This window comes from Ixodes scapularis, unplaced genomic scaffold (genome assembly GCF_016920785.2).
Source record: "Ixodes scapularis isolate PalLabHiFi unplaced genomic scaffold, ASM1692078v2 PGA_scaffold10__122_contigs__length_95168666, whole genome shotgun sequence".
In the NCBI taxonomy this organism is placed as follows: Eukaryota; Metazoa; Arthropoda; class Arachnida; order Ixodida; family Ixodidae; genus Ixodes; species Ixodes scapularis.
In genome coordinates, this window is record NW_024609836.1 from 12,210,737 (window position 1) to 12,227,538 (window position 16,802).

At 44.8% G+C, this 16,802-nt stretch overlaps 1 protein-coding gene across 1 annotated transcript in view; it reads right to left on the minus strand.

Annotated features, from left to right (window-relative positions):
- Positions 1-1,601: 1,601 nt before the first annotated feature.
- The window catches only part of LOC8041943 (arginase-1), a 77,444-nt gene continuing 62,243 nt past the window's right edge, over positions 1,602-16,802 (minus strand). The window contains exons 8-10 of the mRNA XM_029983272.4: positions 9,912-9,988; positions 4,545-4,604; positions 1,602-3,757 (exon numbers count right to left, since the gene is read on the minus strand). Of these exons, the coding sequence (XP_029839132.2) occupies positions 3,567-3,757; positions 4,545-4,604; positions 9,912-9,988 (328 nt within the window). The 3' untranslated portion in view covers positions 1,602-3,566. The remainder of the gene's footprint in view (positions 3,758-4,544; positions 4,605-9,911; positions 9,989-16,802) is intronic.

Below are 16,802 nucleotides of genomic sequence, written 5' to 3' on the forward strand. Positions count from 1 at the left end.
ATTTAGGTCACTGAAACTGAATGGAGCTGATAAGATCAAGCTTGCTTGACTCAAGGTATGTCGCAGCACCCGTGTGCCACGCCCAAGAAACTTCGTGAACCGAAGTTTTTGAACCCGAAGAGTGACCGAAGAAACGAAGTCACCCTTTCTTGACCTCGCTTTTTCATTGCGCTTATGTCACGCTAAACGCGCACATAAAGATTAGGCACAATGTCTCTTCATTGCGAATGCATGGGTCTTCTTTAATATAATTTATCGTTTTATTTTAGTGTCGTACGCATGCACCTAGGTTGTCCGCACACGTGTTAAGACCAACATGAAATTTTCTCCTGGTGAGCTTTTGTCCGGGTCTGTGAAAAAATGGGTGAGCTTTTGTCCGGTGAGCTTTTGTCCGGTGAGCTTTTGTCCGAGGTTCTGTTCCACAGGGGCGCGCATTATATGAAGGCAGATACTCGTATGAGCCTGAACATGCGATGGCGAAAGAACGCCTTGCTCGATCCTTGTTGATACAAAGCTATTTACGAAGGATGCAACGCACATGGTGTAGAGGCGTGTAAGTTAAACAACAAACCGCTTAATAAAACATCGGGACAATCGCGACCATGTGTAATGTTTGGGAACGCTCAAAATGAATTCAGTACAATTCGGGACAACAGAGTAGAAAAAAGCCTGGTGAAATTGCTTAGTAGAGGCGTACTGGTAGCTGGCGGTATTATCGGGACATTTTTCAATACTTGTTGAACTGGCCAGCTGAGCACAATCGACCCAAACCACACGCACACACAAATTAATACACTCACACAGCTGGAGAATGTGTATTTATAAGTTTTCTTGTCTATTCAGTTTAGCTGGTCATTTCCACAATATAGAAACAACTTATCCAGCTTAAGTCCTTAATATTTTTAGAAACCGGAACATGTCCTAAAACTTCCAACTGTAATAATGAAAGGGAACCTGGCCTATTTAGGCAGGTCCCTTTTCTCGCGAGTTTACACCTGAAAATCGTTTGCTTAATTTGTGTTCTTAAGATATGCATTCTGAACATGAATACCTGATATCATTTAGTCGTTTCGTGTTCATTTTATGATATGGTAAAACTGAAGCATTTTTCTTATGAAAGTCTGCTATCGCGACCACTTTTCGCTCTTGCAATTCTGTTAAAAGTACCAATCAAACACTTTGTTTTGGAGGAAGGGAAATGAGGACTGTTGTAGTTACTTTTCATTACATGTAGTTCAGCGGTTAGTTGTTTAATGCCGCTGTTTATGTTTATACAAATATATATATATCTATATTTTTTGCAACAGTGAGCTATGTTAGAGGCATATAGTTTTATTTATTTAGAGCGTTTGAGAGCACTCTTATCGAGAGTTTCAAAAGAACTCAAAAGACTGTACCGCTAAAAATGACTGTTTATATCTGTCTTATATAGAAACTCTGACAATTGTTGGTGACGTTATTATGATAAAAAAGCAGTGGCGCAGTTTCTGTCAGCACGAATTGTAAGTATGTATATATATATATATATATATATATATATATATATATATATATATATATATATATATATATATATATATATATATATATTAAAGAATTAGAGTTCTGCAGCTCACGGACCAAATATTTAAATGTGCAAAAAATATATTTTCATCGGGGAGCGTCAACATTAATTTCCTCGCGCAGTAATCAAGTTGCCTAAATAAAGCTCGGAAAAAGATGTAACACCAAAAGCACCAAAACTAATCTGTCCCTTCGAATCAATTGAAGGTAGCTTAGGGATGTCATAAGAAGGTTAGTGGCGACGGCGATGCAAGTTTTTCGCTTGCTATATGCACACTCAGCGACACGGTTAGTGCGAACACGGACATTTTTAATATGTTATTTTGAAAGGACATTGTCGAGCACCAAATTTGACCGCTTGGGTTAGTCCAGTAAGTCAGTACTTTCCACCGCCGCTGTAGTTTTGACAGCAACCTTTAAGCCGCAGTTACACTACTCGCACAGTGTAAAAAAAAGAGAGACACTTTGCTCATTGCAGACATGATGATAGAATTATGTGAGGACATGCCTCAAGGATATGTTTGCTTGACACATATATGTGTGCTTTGAACATGTCCGCAGGCAGCTTTTGCACGACCAATGCAAAAGGACCGTCATAAACAAAATAAACACATACAGACACATGCCTCAGACGTGTTTCCAGACTGTCTTTTGCGTGATGTATGAGCACTGTGCCTGGGGTTCTAGATTTTATTATAAGAAGTGGAAAATCCGCTGATCGCTTGTTCGCGTTAACGAGGTCGAGCAGTGTACATGGTTTAGACGCTCCGAAAATCCGCGAGGGCGGTGGTTTTTGAGATGGAGGCTTCATAGCGCAGTGGCAATAAAGTGAAAAAGGATGGAGAAGAAATGTAGTAGTGATAAAAGGGATATTAAGCTTTTATTCTCAGGTAAGGGGCACCCGTTTTTATTTATTTATTTTCGATTATGAGGCGGCGACTCATTAGAACACAAAAGGAAGGAGCAAAATCGGTCAAGTCCTCGCTCAGAGTTAACTTTTGGTTTGTCGCCCTGGATTAATCGCCTCGCTCTTTGCCCCTCACGTATGGTTTAAAGCAAAACTTTTAAATCAACCCCTGGCGCGTAAATTGCGGTACGTTTTACAGGCACCGTTTTGCACTCCGGCTTATTGCATTTAGCGTCCCAAAACCGAGTTCGAAAGTGCAGTTTGTTGATGATGCTCCGGAGTGAGATTTTTAAGAATATATTGTTTTCCGGTCAGATTAATTGATGTAAAAAGCGCGACACCGTTAACGCGAAAAAAAAATCGATGTCCTTTTTTTATACTAAAGACTATCATTAACGAAAAAACATGAAGTTCGCGCTAAGATTGTCGCTCAGGTTATTTAGGCAACCCTCTTTGGGGGGGGGGGGGGGGGGGGGGGGGGGGAATCAAACGCATTTAACACTTTGATTAAGACAATGAAATTCAAATGATGCTCTGCGTTGAAAGCGAGATAACTAGCCCACCAACTGAGAAACAAAGATTGGGAACGTGACATGGCGCTCATCCTCCAAAGTTCGTTCTAACCGCGATGCCTGGAACACGTCCTCGAATGGTGTGTTCACCGTCCTTTATCCTGTCGATGCAGCGTAAGTGGTTCCGAAGTGGCAACAAATTGCCCCGCAGCTAGGAACTGGCGTGTCATGCTGTCGAATGACGTGATCCTGGCGGTTGGTTGTAAAAGTTCCGTCAAAATATAGAACCTAACGCAAGGGTTGCCGTCGTCGCGGCGTCCCAACTCGTGTCTGCTGTGGTTTCCATCGGCTGTCTAGCCGCAGCTCGGGCGACCTGCCGCAGAACGTGCGCTCGCTTATCGGATCCACCTCCGATGCTGTGCCACTGCAAGCATCGCGACGAGCAGCAGCGTGACACTTTCATGACGTCATCAGGGGGAAACAGAAAGACCACACTTGAGGACGTGGTAAACACACCAGTCGGAGAGGCACTGCAGGCACCATTGTTTGAACTAAACGTCCCCGATGATTCACAACGTCTTGTACTATCGTGATCCTTTGTGTACAGTGTTTTCTCCGACGACGGCAGAGTCCACTTCGAGAGGCGGATTTCCGTTCCTCTGATTTCCGAAGAAGGCGCTGATGACGTCCACCCCGCAGCCGACGGTTCGCGTGACTTCTTCCACGGTTCCCAGCAGAGGATTCACTTCTGTCAGGTCTAGGACCCTGAGCTGTCCTGCACGTTGAACGAAAAAGCGTAATCTCGCATAGAGACGTTTGCAACGAGACACAACTTGAAATAAAGGAAGAAATCACGACGCCTACAGAGCTTGTTTTGTTCTTAAATTATGTTATGCTCTTTTTATGCGTTACTGTCTTCGGGATATGTTTGATGAACCGTGTTCAAGCAGTAGCCTTTGCGGCAGTTTCTCTATGTAATAAAGACACCAATGAAGCTCCTGGTAAGTTTCCTGCTCCTCCCAAATTTTTTAACGATGATGAGATATTTTAGTTCGATTTTATGGACCATCGGGGCCCTGCGTTGACTAAAGGGTGTCCTGACAAATCAGCTACAAGGTGCATGACGGTATAGAAGAAACGGAAAACAATCGGATATAATCTTTCTTCTTCTCTTCAGTCTTTCCACTGAGCTAGAATAAAATTACTACGCTTCAAAACATGATATGTAATACGAATTGTAGACAAAGTGTGACCCACGATCACACTTCAACAACAAATGCGACGTACTAGTTTACTTCAAAATCCCAGCATGTTTATGAACAACATATAGTACTTCCACCGAAGTGAGAAAAATTGCAATTACTGTGTTTGAAAATGTAATTACTTATAGATAATAATAAACAAATGGTAATCTATCCCTCAAAAACTCACTTTTTTTCTTTTTTTTTTTTGCAGATAGCGAGTGTTAGGTGCGCGTATATTGGTGCTTCGGGATGAAGATCGAAAACATAAAACCTCAGTATTCTTTTGGGTGTAAATAACGTCACTCCAAACAATCTCACCTGATTGGTGTACCTCTTCGGCAATCACGAAGGCTTCTCTCATTGTAAGGCCCCCGATAACTGAAATATTTTATTCAGAGTGAACGCGACGCAATCTTACTCTCCTGTCACAATGCAAATAACGTCAGTTATAAAAGACGGCGCGCCACTGTCTTAGCGTCTTTAGAAAGTTATATCTGTACTCGGGCGTGAAGAGAAGAATGCCAGTGGCACATCTCTGATCGGCGCTCAAGATGTGCAAGCGCACAGGTACCAAAAGCTTTTCGATCACTGACACAGAAAAACGTCCCATGGCATGACAGAGATGCTGCAGAGACATAATATTGTGAAAAGAAACAAGGGCAGAACAGAAAAGGAACAACAGGAAAACTAATACCCGTGCTACACGGGCAACTCGAATGACATTTACAACAAATGACATTTATGTGATCGGCGAATCAGCTCGCAATCTGTCGCGCGTGGCACACGCTACGCCCGGTTGGCCGTCCGCTCAAATGTCTTTCGATGTAAACGGCATTCGAGTTGCCCGTGTTGCATGGGTATAAGTATGGTAAGATGGCTAGTTGAGCTATTTCGTTCTCGTTCATCTTTTACGTACCGTTATTTTCCGAACCTTAGTCCATGGAATATACATTGTTAAAATTTGACTTGCTACGGGGTGCAAGGAGGTGCGGATAATACGAGGATTTTGTTTTCTAGATGTCTCATGATGGCGTGACGTGACGAATTTTGTGAATGACGGCGTGTATTAGTGATGATTCATGCACAAAAACATTTTTTTTAACAAAGTAAGCCATTTGTCAAGACGCGCTTCGTATGAGACGTTTCTCGTGCGGACTATAACCTGAATGTGGACAGTGCCCAAGCAGCACGGATTTTGGCCAAGCAATGGCCAATGTCCGGCGATGGTCCTTTGGCCAGTGGCCAGAGAGTGGCCATTCATTGGCCAATGCTTGGCCGATGGCCGATGGCCGATGGCCAGTGGCCATTGGCCAGTGCCCAGATAAAGGCCAGACACCGGCCAGTCTCTGGCCACTCTCTGGCCTCTTGGCCAAGGACCATTGCCAGCCATTGGCCGACGACTGGCCAACTCTGTGCTGCTTGGGTGAACGTATGGGCTATCTAAGGAAAAACTTTTTTCTTTCCCTCAAAATTTATTTCTGCTGTGTATACGCCGGGAGCAGACTATGCCTTGGAAAACATAACACTAAGCAACAAAATAAAAAAAAACGCGGAAAACGTTAGGGTGAATTCTCATGGTGCTTTCAACGCGCTCTAACGCGCTCAGTCGAGAGCGCGCCAGATCGGATGATGGAAAAAGAGCGCGGCGACGTGATCACGAGGTCCCTTCCAAGGTCCTTCCGAGAGCGCTTCCTGGGCTGCCAGGGAGCGCTCTTGGAGGAAGGGAAGCCCTCGGAATAGACCACGCGATCACGTCGCCGCCTTCTTTTTCCACCTACCCGATCTGGCGCGCTCTCGAAAGAGTACGCTAGAGCGCGCTAAAAGCCCTACGCAAATTTACCCTTAAAAGACACGTTTTGACAGCCAGGCAACCTCGTCCGGTCGCTTCGCTCTTCACTCTGAATGCAGTGAATGCAGCTCGAAATTTGAAAACACCAACGTAATGGGCAATTAAAAATAGCAGCAGATATACACGTGTAGCACACCTGGTGAAATAGTATGGCAGTGATTCCTGCGTCCGCGCCCCTCACTCTCATCAATCACTAGCCAAAGATTTTATTAAAAAAAATTTCGTCTTTCCTAGATATCGGCAGGTTACCAGGGCCGGTTTGCTCATCTTGCAACCGCGGCCGCGGCTGTGGCCAAGAGGGATTTTTCTGTCACGTGACCAGCTCCATGGGGACAAGAAAGTACCTAGCGTCCCTGCATAATGGCGGAGAAATCCATATCGCTTCAAGCACAAAAGCCTAATTTCGCTCGTAGAAACTGACTGCAGGGACTTTTAACCGGAGTCCAATTGACCGCCCCTTTATACTGTAAGAGCGGCAGGTAAGGTTACGGTTAGGGAGGGTAAATATGAGCCTAAATAAAGAAAAAAAAAACACGAGATAAAAGCGGCGGCATTATATTTATCTGCTAAAGTTGAGGCTTGGGCGAGTTGGTACATACTTCGGAATTAAAAACAGCGCGAAAAGACGCGGACCAGACAAAGAAGTGACACGGACGTAGCGACGTAGCGCTTTATGCAGCGCAACGTCCTTGTCACTTCTTTGTCTGGTCTTCGTCTTTTCGCGCTGTTTTTAATTCCGAAATATTTATCTACCTCCGCGAGCGCCGGCGGCTCTTGCTTCTGCTGTGGTCGACACCCGCCCAAGTACTGGCAAGTACCCTCCCAAGTATTGGCTTTTTGCCGAAATCCTGGACACAATCCAAGATGTTTTAGTTGTACTAGGGCTTTATAGCTTATGGAAGACGCGAAAAGTCGATACCGAAGCGGGAGCTGTAAAACCCTGCTGGGTAAATTTTAAACACATAGCAATTCAAGTTGGCCAGAGCATACTTGCATACCAAGAGAACGATAAATGGAAAGAAATGGTTAAAAACCTCAGTCAGTCGCCAGATATTATATAACAGACAGCTACTCGTGGAGAACATATTAGCGTAGCAAGATGTCTCCCTTGCTATGGTCACGCACGTGCCGTACCACCTTAGTTAATTTACGTGTCGCTTGCTTAAAGGTTTTTGCGTCATTGACAAAAGTCATCACCTGTATATATTGTACATAATATGTACAAAATTGTACAGTGTTGATATTGTGTAAATAGATGTAGATAAATGTTTAAAAAAAAATCTGTTGTGGTCGAGAGGGTAGAGCGCCAGTACTTGTCGTCGCGGTGTGAAAGTTCCAGGTTCAAATCGCGCTAGGCACTCCTTTTTTGTGTGTATTTTGCGCGTGTCTCACTTTATAACTGTGATCCTTTTTGCGAATCACTACCGCGCCTTACACGGTTTTTACTGTTAGTCCCACCTGTTCAATCGAAACACCAGGCAAAAAAAAAAAAAAGAGAGATAAAGGCAAGTTAACGCGCTAATACAATCGTTTCGTAATGTTCATTAAAAGGAAACCGAGGTAACAGCACCGGTATGGCTTTCACGCAAACGGAGCCGAAACAACCATCCTTTCCCCAGCCACTATAATTTTATCTGTCTTTAATTATACAATGCTCTTGCTACGACTCCTGTCAATAACAGGAGACGCCTATTTAAAACTATTAAAAACTGCAGTTGTGACAATTAAAAGAAAAAAAAAAGAAACTTGCACGAAATAAGCGGAAAAAAAAAAAGACTAGCAGCTGTGGATGCATTTATTGAGCGAAATCCTACAGGCAAAGCAGCAAGTCAAACGTCTGAGTAGTATAACCGAAATTAAAGATATCATACTTTTACTTGCATGGAATGTAATAAAAGGTATATTTTTACTTTTTACATTTTGCTTTGGCAATCGTTTTGTAATATTAAGAAATTACTTGTTGAATTTTAGTTAGAATAGGAGACAATCACAACCGAATGCAAAAATGAATCAGGCGTCGACATCGCAAACCCTCTCTTTAACGCAAACACCTAAAATGACTTTGGATCAACAAATGGAATTAATTAGAACAGTTGGAAAACGGAAACAACAAATTCTAGAGAAATTCAGCAGCACAGTTACCTGGCGAACGAAGAGAGCATGGGGAGATATTGTCAACTTTCCGCGGAGTGTACGGCAGATGCAGGAGGCGTGGCGGAAGTTGGTAAAGGAAGCCAGAGACATGTATGCGCTCTTCCGAATTCATGAACAACGAACAGGTGAGTCAGAACTCCCCGCCGAATGATTCTATAGAGATCATAGGGCCTTGTCTACAGTCCTAGTGGGAGTGCAGTCAAATAGAAAAAAAAAATTACACCATCTTCCCGGGGGGAACCATGGGGTGATGCGGAGCATCGTTCCATCACACTTCATCGGAAGAACGGAGTGGAGTCAACAGCGGTGAACTGAACGCGCGCAGAAATTGCGTTTGCTCTTTATGTTTATACAGCCTTGATGGAGATGCGCCTCAACGGGTAATCGGTCTCTTAGCTGTAGATGAGAAATTTAGCCAGTGCGGTACAACCGCTAACCCGGGATTCCTAACGTGCATCACGCAGTAGAGATCACACGAACGCGTGCCGGTACGAAACTCATCCAGATCGAAACGGGCCGGGGCGGCGGGGATCGAACCCAGGAGGTTCCCAGCGCAAGCTTTCGCTCCACGCTCCGAGCTGAGACGCGTGAGCCCACTCGGCCACTTCCTCCCCTGAACGCGCGCAGCGCGCTACCGCTGCTTATATTCAAACTTAGAGGAGAAGAAACTAGAGGAGGAGAGTTGCGCATGCGCGCGCGGTGTGAGTAGAAGCGAACGCACGCGAAGTGCAGGCGGCTGGTAGAGAGAGAGAGCGGAGAGAGTAACGCGCAGCTGTTGTAGAGAGGGAAGAAGGAGAGTTGCGCATGCGTAGTGTGAGTGCGGACTACGACGCTGCGGGACATAGACCCGAGCAAAAAATGCTCCGCATCCAAAAAAAAAAAAGAAAAAAAAAGAAAGGGTTTCTGGCGCGATTTGAACCCGGGACTTCCACGCCGTGACGTCAAGTACCGGCGCTCTAACCTCTCGATCACAGCAGAAGGCGCGAGCCGGCGGCGCTCGCGGAGGTAGATAAATATACTGCCACCGCTTTTATCTCGCGTGGTTTCTTTTCTTTATTTGTGCTCATATTTACCCTCCCTAACCGTAACTTTACCTGCCGCTCCTACAGTATAAAGGGGCGGTCAATTGGACTCCAGTTGAAAGTCTCTGCAGTCAGTTTCAGCGGGGCAAAATTAGGTTTTTGTGTTTGAAACGATACAGATTTCTCCGCCATTATAGGCAGGGACGCTACGTACTTCCTTGACCCCATGGAGCAACGTGACAGAAAGATCCCTCTTGGCCGCAGCCGCAGCCGCAGCAGCAGCCGCGTCCACAAGATGAGCAAACCGGCCCTGGGGAGCCCAGGAAGGCAAGGGTATCCTGTCAATAAAAATAAATTACGTCACATGCTTTACTCAGCTCCGCATATCACGTACGGAAGAAAGTTTGGCGGCGCATCACTTCGCGTGATTGGTCGGTGAATGCACATACTATAAGCACTATGACGATACACTTTTTATGGTGCTTGATTGGTGCCTTCAAATCGTACGTAGCCTGGGCTCCAGTCTGACTTAAACGGATCACACAAATATTTCTAAAACTCTCCAGAAATGAAAACTTCAGCTTTTTATTCGAGTCAATTCGACGTTTTCATTGCCGACGTGATATATTAAAAAGATCCATATCGTCTCAGTAGGCTTACCTGAAGTTCCAGTGCTCGGAGCGATGAGTTTATCGATGGAATCAATGTCGAAGCTTACGTGTAGAGATTTTGTTCCACTAAAGAAAAAAAGAAAAAGCACATCAGACTTCGCAGTATTGTACACGGTACTGCAATAGCGAATTGTAATACGAATAAACATCACGGGCACTCGCGGGGACCGCATCTCGCGAAGTCGAGGAAGTTTGGCTTTTTAGTGTATGGCTCTGATATATTAGAGCGCAGCTCTTAGGCGCTCGTTTCCGGCTTGTGCGGCATCGCCGTCGCCGTCGGCGGAACCGTGAGGTCACGTGACCCCCCCCCCCCCCCCTCGCCCCCCCGGGGTCAAGTGACCCCTTGAGGTTACGTGACCCTCCTCCCTCGAGGTCACGCGACCCCCCCTGAAGTCACACGAACCCCCCCCCTCCCCTGACGTCACGTGACCTCAAGGAGTCACCTATCGCTGAGTACGCTTCCATCCTCCTCCTCAAGAGCTGCGCTCTAACCGGCGTTACAGGGAATTGTAAACGGCTTTTATTTTTTATATGCGTTTTCCCAATAAAATTATTTAGAACGAACTATGTACGAAGATGCTACACCATTCTACGACACGCAGCAGTGAGAAAGTAAATGTGTAATTACTTTCAAAACCACTCTTAGAGCGACGTGTAATATTGTGATGCATTTCAACGTGAACAGATCGAATAGTAGGCGTGTCAGTTTCGCCAGTCAAATTGATCGTGCCGAATGTTCAATTGACACGCTGGAGGTTCCGCGTAATCTACAAAGGCCGCATTAAAAAAAAGGACCCCAATTTATGTTTATTTATTCCAGATAGTTCCTTCGTTACAGATAGCGTTCCGTTTTTTCGCGGTTTTATTTGTCTCCGCATTCGGGGGTATTTCTTATGTGTGTATTTCTAATCGCAGACACGGTGTTTTTTTTTTGTTTTGTTTTTGTTTTTTTGTCGGGCAAAATATTGGGGAATAGGGGGGCTTTGGTTGAAAAATGTCTGACACGGGCATGGGATTCCCCAGACTGCAGAAAACATATGGGTAAACCGAACACTCGAGAAACGTCTCTGTGTCGAGATGAGAAGGAAACGAGATAAGGTTATTAGTTCAAAAATAAAGGAGCAACGTCGCCAACAGTTCATTTCGGGCTGTGATGCGTTTTAACATAAAATGAAGCTGAAGATAATAATTACCTGCCGGCAAAGATTACTTCTTTTTTTTTTTTTCGCATTCAACTTTCGCCCCGATTCGGGATTTTTCGGGTGTTTTCTTTTTCCACAATGTTTCTACTACCGGTTGGGGGTTTAAGTGTTGAGGTTTACCGGTAGTTAATAGAAGCAGGACACACAATAGACCATTCTAATAACCGCCTTGTGTGCGCGGCCATCTCTGCCTACTGGTCTGAGGAACGCGTTCCGTGCATGCGCACTAACGGTCTTCCGCGAAATGTCTGATTTTGCGCCTGCGTCCATAGCTCAGTGACTCGGCATTTTCAGCCTTTGTGATAGCTGCTGGAAAGGTATATACTCGGTGACATGTTAAGAGTTCAGGGGAAGCTCCTCCTACCTCTTTCCACTCTAGCAGCGAGAGCGGTGGAGAGCATGTCGTCTCCTCTCCGACGTTCGCTCTGCTAAAATAGAAAGAGGGGGGAGGATCTTCCACCGAACTCTTAACCTGTCACCGAGTATAGTCATGATGCCTTTCACCAAACTCCAGCGTCTGGCCATTGCCCGTGTTTATACGCTTCAGTATTTGATCCAGAATAATTGCTAACACTTCAGCGGCCCCTTAGGCATTCGTGCGAGCAAAATTGTCAAATCCGTTTAGTGGCGCGCATCGTATGTATTGCTAACTTATGTAATATCTCACTGTAACGTTTAAATATTCTTAAGAATACGAAACGCGTCTGAATATCCAACGTGCCTGAACGTCCATTATTTACTATTCCTCCTCGTTGAAAATTCAGTCTTGTTGGACATTCAGATACGGAACCCCTGCTACACTATCTCGAAAATAAGAGACAGGCTGCTAATACCCCAGCCAAACGTCAAATTTAATCTCATTTCCACCAAATAACATCATGTTATCTGCTTATCAGCGCGTGCCGCACCTGGCGCAGCGCGGTGCACACGCGCCACGCTCGTAGTCAGGATTGCGGTATGATTCGCTGATCAGATATTTTCATTTGATGGATATTACACTGAATTCGCCATGCGCCAGCGGCTTAAGAATTTCGTCGCCTTTTCCTCTAAATGCTATAATGCAAGGAAAAATCGTCTAAATTTGTCTAAAATACATTAGACAGTTTTTATTTTAGGAAGTTAACAATTGCTTTGTTGTTCATCTCCCGGTTCAGTTAAGCGGGACTGTTGATGACAATTGATTTAATTTCACGTGGCGTCATGATATCACGTAACACCAGGCGTCGCGGTATGACGTGACCAGAGGTTACTTGACATCCAGTCAAGTGACATTACTTTTTTCGCCAAGTTTAGCGGGGAAATGGACGTCACGGTTTTAAGTGGGGCTCGCACGTGAAGTAAATTTTTCTGCCAAGTTTAGCGGGGAAATGTACAAACGAACGGCCGTAAAAATGCCTAAAAGTAGTGTATTGATTATTTGATTGTGTTTTTGTGGCGCCAAGGACAGACTATCACAGAAAAACTCTATGCATGATATGTGAATACGTATGGGCATGAAGTTGGAATATACAATCATAATCGGTGTGAAAGACCAATATCTCGTGAAAAGCTAGAACAAGAGCTATGTGGGATAAGTGGCTCGTCACTGACTAGGATTGTAAGGTGTAAGTGTGCATGCTCGTGACATATTTGAAAAAAAATGTTTGCGTCGGGCAAAGCAATTCGGTGAACATTCAAGCAATAAGTGTTGAACAGTCAATGGTTCATTGCAGTGCTCACAGTAGGAGCCTCTTCCCTGCGCAGAAGATGGCCGTGAGTGAGGTGCGTACGACCTATCCTCAGTCCGCACAAGACAACCTCATAAAAACGTTCACGGTGCCGTGCACAGTCCCACCCACCGAGCACTGGCTTTACTGTATGGAACTTGCTATTCATATTTTCTCTCCACTCTTTCTGCCAGTTTTGGGTGACACGTCGTTTTACGAGTCTAAGGTAAACCTCATAAAGGATATAATGCAAGTCCACTTCCCTCTCACCAGCAGAACTTGCTGCGCGGTCTGCTTTTTTATTTTCGGATGTACCAACGTGGCTGGGAACCAAACATAAAACTATTTCAATATTTTATTTTTGTTTTGTTTTTTCCGAAATCAAGATTTTTTTTTTTCTGCGGCTCTATGATAATTGGGTTTTTAGAACCTTTTAGTGATGCAAATGCTCCTAGCCTGGAACCTATGCTGGTGGCCTTGGTTCGAACTTTGTCGAACTTTTGTTTAGAAGTTCCAAGTTCGTCAAACTTTTTAACGCAGCAGGTTCGAAAGTTCGAAAATCGTCGAATTTCTTAGCGTAGTAAGTTCGAAAATCTCAAATTTTATAAGTGAGTCAGTGAAGACAACGGTGTGCATGCAGTATGTCTTCAGGACATGGTCAGTCGCAAGCCGTAAACTGCATAGTTCTTCCGTTAATATGTTGGCTGCGGATGTAATTCGTTGGGTACAACAAACAGAGGGTCCAACCATGCCGCATCCAACATATGCATCTGTCTTCGTACCATCTGTGCAGTATGAGCTGTGCACAATATATCTACTATGAAGTTAAAAAAATTATTGTCTCAAGCACTCTGGAGGAGTGTCTTTCTTATTGCATTTGGTTACTGAGAAGTCATAGGAAGTAAGGTTGTAATAACACGGGGCTGCGGTTTGTAGAATAGGGGTTATGGGCATTGCACTACTCTGTTCAATAAATTCTGCAGTGCATGCGTTTCTCAGACTGAGCAGAGATAGAACAGTGGGCTTGTTTTACAAAGCTGCATTTGCATCTTGTTTCTGCTACAGCATCTTGGGAAGCGTGTAGGGGCACTGAACGTATCCTGACTGAGTACATGAATCCTAACACATACCTTCGTCTCTCCAGCGACCATTCCTTTGGTTCTGCAAATACGATAGCAATAGGCGATGTGCGAAAGGCAGCAGTAGCTAAACGCAGCCTTTGGTGCTAGACAGGACCAAGAATTTTTAAAGCTGAAGGCCTCGCCGATCCATATACGATACACGTACTGCCATAATCCAAAAGCGAGCGAATCGCTGATCCATACATTCGTAGAAGGCAGAGCCGGGCAAAGCTCTGAGGTGTGTGAAAAAGCACTTTAGAAATGTCTAGTGTTTTTTCGCATATCCGCTTGAGTGCTAATATGAGATCGAAAAGACAAATTGGCTGTCAAAAATAAGCCCTAAGAATTTGTGTTCTGGTTTTGTTAGAATTTGGGTGGAGTGTATAGAAATTGGGGGGTCCGCTAAGGGTTGCGGTAGGCGAGAGAAGTAATCACACAGTTTTTTAGGAGAAAATTTGAACCCATTTTGATCCGCCTATGTTATTGAATTAATTACCGTTAGTTGAATCCTACGTTCACACAGAGCAGGGTTGCAAGATGAAACCGATATTTGGAGGGCATCAACACAAAGGGAATACTGAACAGACGATGGGATGACCCGGGATATCGAGTTTATTTTTACCATAAAAAAGTGGCACTCAAGACGCCTCCTTGAGGGACTCCGTTTTGCTGGCAGAACTCTTGAGAGTAAGCTTTGCCTAAATCGACAAGGAAAGTAAGAGTCGCCGGATAGCTCTCAATGATCGCTAACATCCTGCCTCGAATTCCATAACTATAAATGCGATTGAAAAGATAATGACTAAATCGATTCTAGAGGGATGAAGGTGTGTAACCATTTATAGTGTATTCTACCTGGTCCAGCAGCCTTACGCTTTACTTCTTGAAGTGCCCGTTTTAGCTCATTCAGTGTAAGGAGAGAGTTTTCAGCTTCCCGGGTGCCGCCGGAGGTTCGGACAGATTGTCGCTAGGCTTGAGATTATGTTTCAAAATATTCGTTGAAGAATACTGAGAACTCAATACACGCTGAAAGTGTTACCGAGCAATCTGCCTGCTTTTGAAGGCTCTCAGGGCGCAGTCCATTTGAAAAAAGAAGTGGTACTGAAAAAGTGCAGTAGTGCCCATTGACTTTATGAATTTTATTCCATACTTATATGTTGATGACAGTACCGTACATTGAAAAACAATATCCTTGAAAACTTGGCGCGTTGCGTGGCGGCGGATGTGACTTGTGCTAGCCTTCCTTATCTTGAAGCTGATTAGTTTGTTCACTGTCAGATAGCGCCTAAAAATGCCCCATGCTCCGTTCTGATATATCTCTGATTCTCTGCAGTCGGCATTCCATCATGGTTTAGGCCGACGAAATAAGTGAGGTTACATCATGGGGGTAGAAAACATTGCAGCATGAAGTATGTGACTGCTAAGCAGAATAATAACTTCGTCAACAGACAGTCCGCTAAATTATTTACAAGCAAGCTGCGTCGCCTGGCTGAAAAGAGACCAGTTTGCATCCTTGGACTTCCACCGGGGAGTTCGTGTGGGCAGTCTGACAGGTGGATTTACTCGTTTTCAATTCATAGGAAAATGATTACTCCCGTAGTGATGGTGATCGAGAGCCCAGAAGAGGAAAGGGAACAATCTGGGGTCGCTAAGGGAGAGATAGATGGACGTCAAGGGTCGAGTTGAGGGACTGAAGTATGTTGGTTCCATTTTGTTCAGCAAGCGTAAAACTGGGGAGGATAGAAACAGTTCTATCATTGAGCCACGTGTGTCACGTCTTTTACTATCCCACAAAGGGTTATAGGCACTAAAATCACCAACGATTAGGGCTGGTTGGGGACGTGGTCATGAAGAGATTCGAGCTCTTCGCGAGTTATAGGTTATAGCTTGTGTGAACGCAGAGAACAGATAGTTATCAATCGGTCAGACAGGACACGAACTGCAACAACCTCTATTGCTGTATTCGAAGGAACCTCGAAACGTGGATTAGACCTCTGGGAAACTATAGCTATACTACCAGAGGTGTGGGATAGAAAGAGACGATTTCTAAGAAAAACCTGAAAATGAATGAGGATTTTTGAATGACTATCGTTCAAATGTGTTTCTTGGAGACAAAAAGTTAATGGATCATGATGGTCTAACTGAGAGCATACATTGACATAGTTACGAAGAAACCCGCGGCACTTATTCAAGGAACACTTCTGCCATCATGCATGAGACAAGACGAAAAGCCTATGTCTAGACCTGAGAGCCAATTTTGATCCGTAGGAGATGTTTTTAGAGCATCCTTTGGCCTACTAGTGTCACCACCAGAAGACTCTGAATCTGTCATCATCGAACTTAGGCCAAGTCTCGTCCATAGGTTTTGCTGGTGCCACCATAAGCTCGCCCTTAGGGCCTGCGCTTTCGACGGCTGACCAGGAGTCCGAGGGTAGCCAGAGATGCGAAGGGGTAATCCCCGACCTTGAGGCGGCTCGGTTTTTGGAGGCGTAGGGGGTGCACACCCCTGCCTTTGGATGAATCCTAAAGAACAAAGATTCATCTCTGGCTCTGAGGCCGAAAAGGCTTGCGCCACTTTGGACGAGGTGGCGGAGGACTGGGAAGGACAGCGCAGGTCGTCTGTTGACAGCGCCGACCGCGCAAGTCACCTTCGCTGGACATCAGCAAACGAGCCCTTAGAGAGGAAACAGTATCGCTGTCTACCTTCCGGATACGAGATGTCGTCTTTGGCCGCCAGAGAAAAAATTTCCTTCTCTTGCTTGCAGAGGGGGCAGGAACGGGAATATAGTGGGTGAGCTTTTCGACAGTTCACATAAGAGATTGTCACTACCAGAGTTGTTGGTTCGGTCGGTGC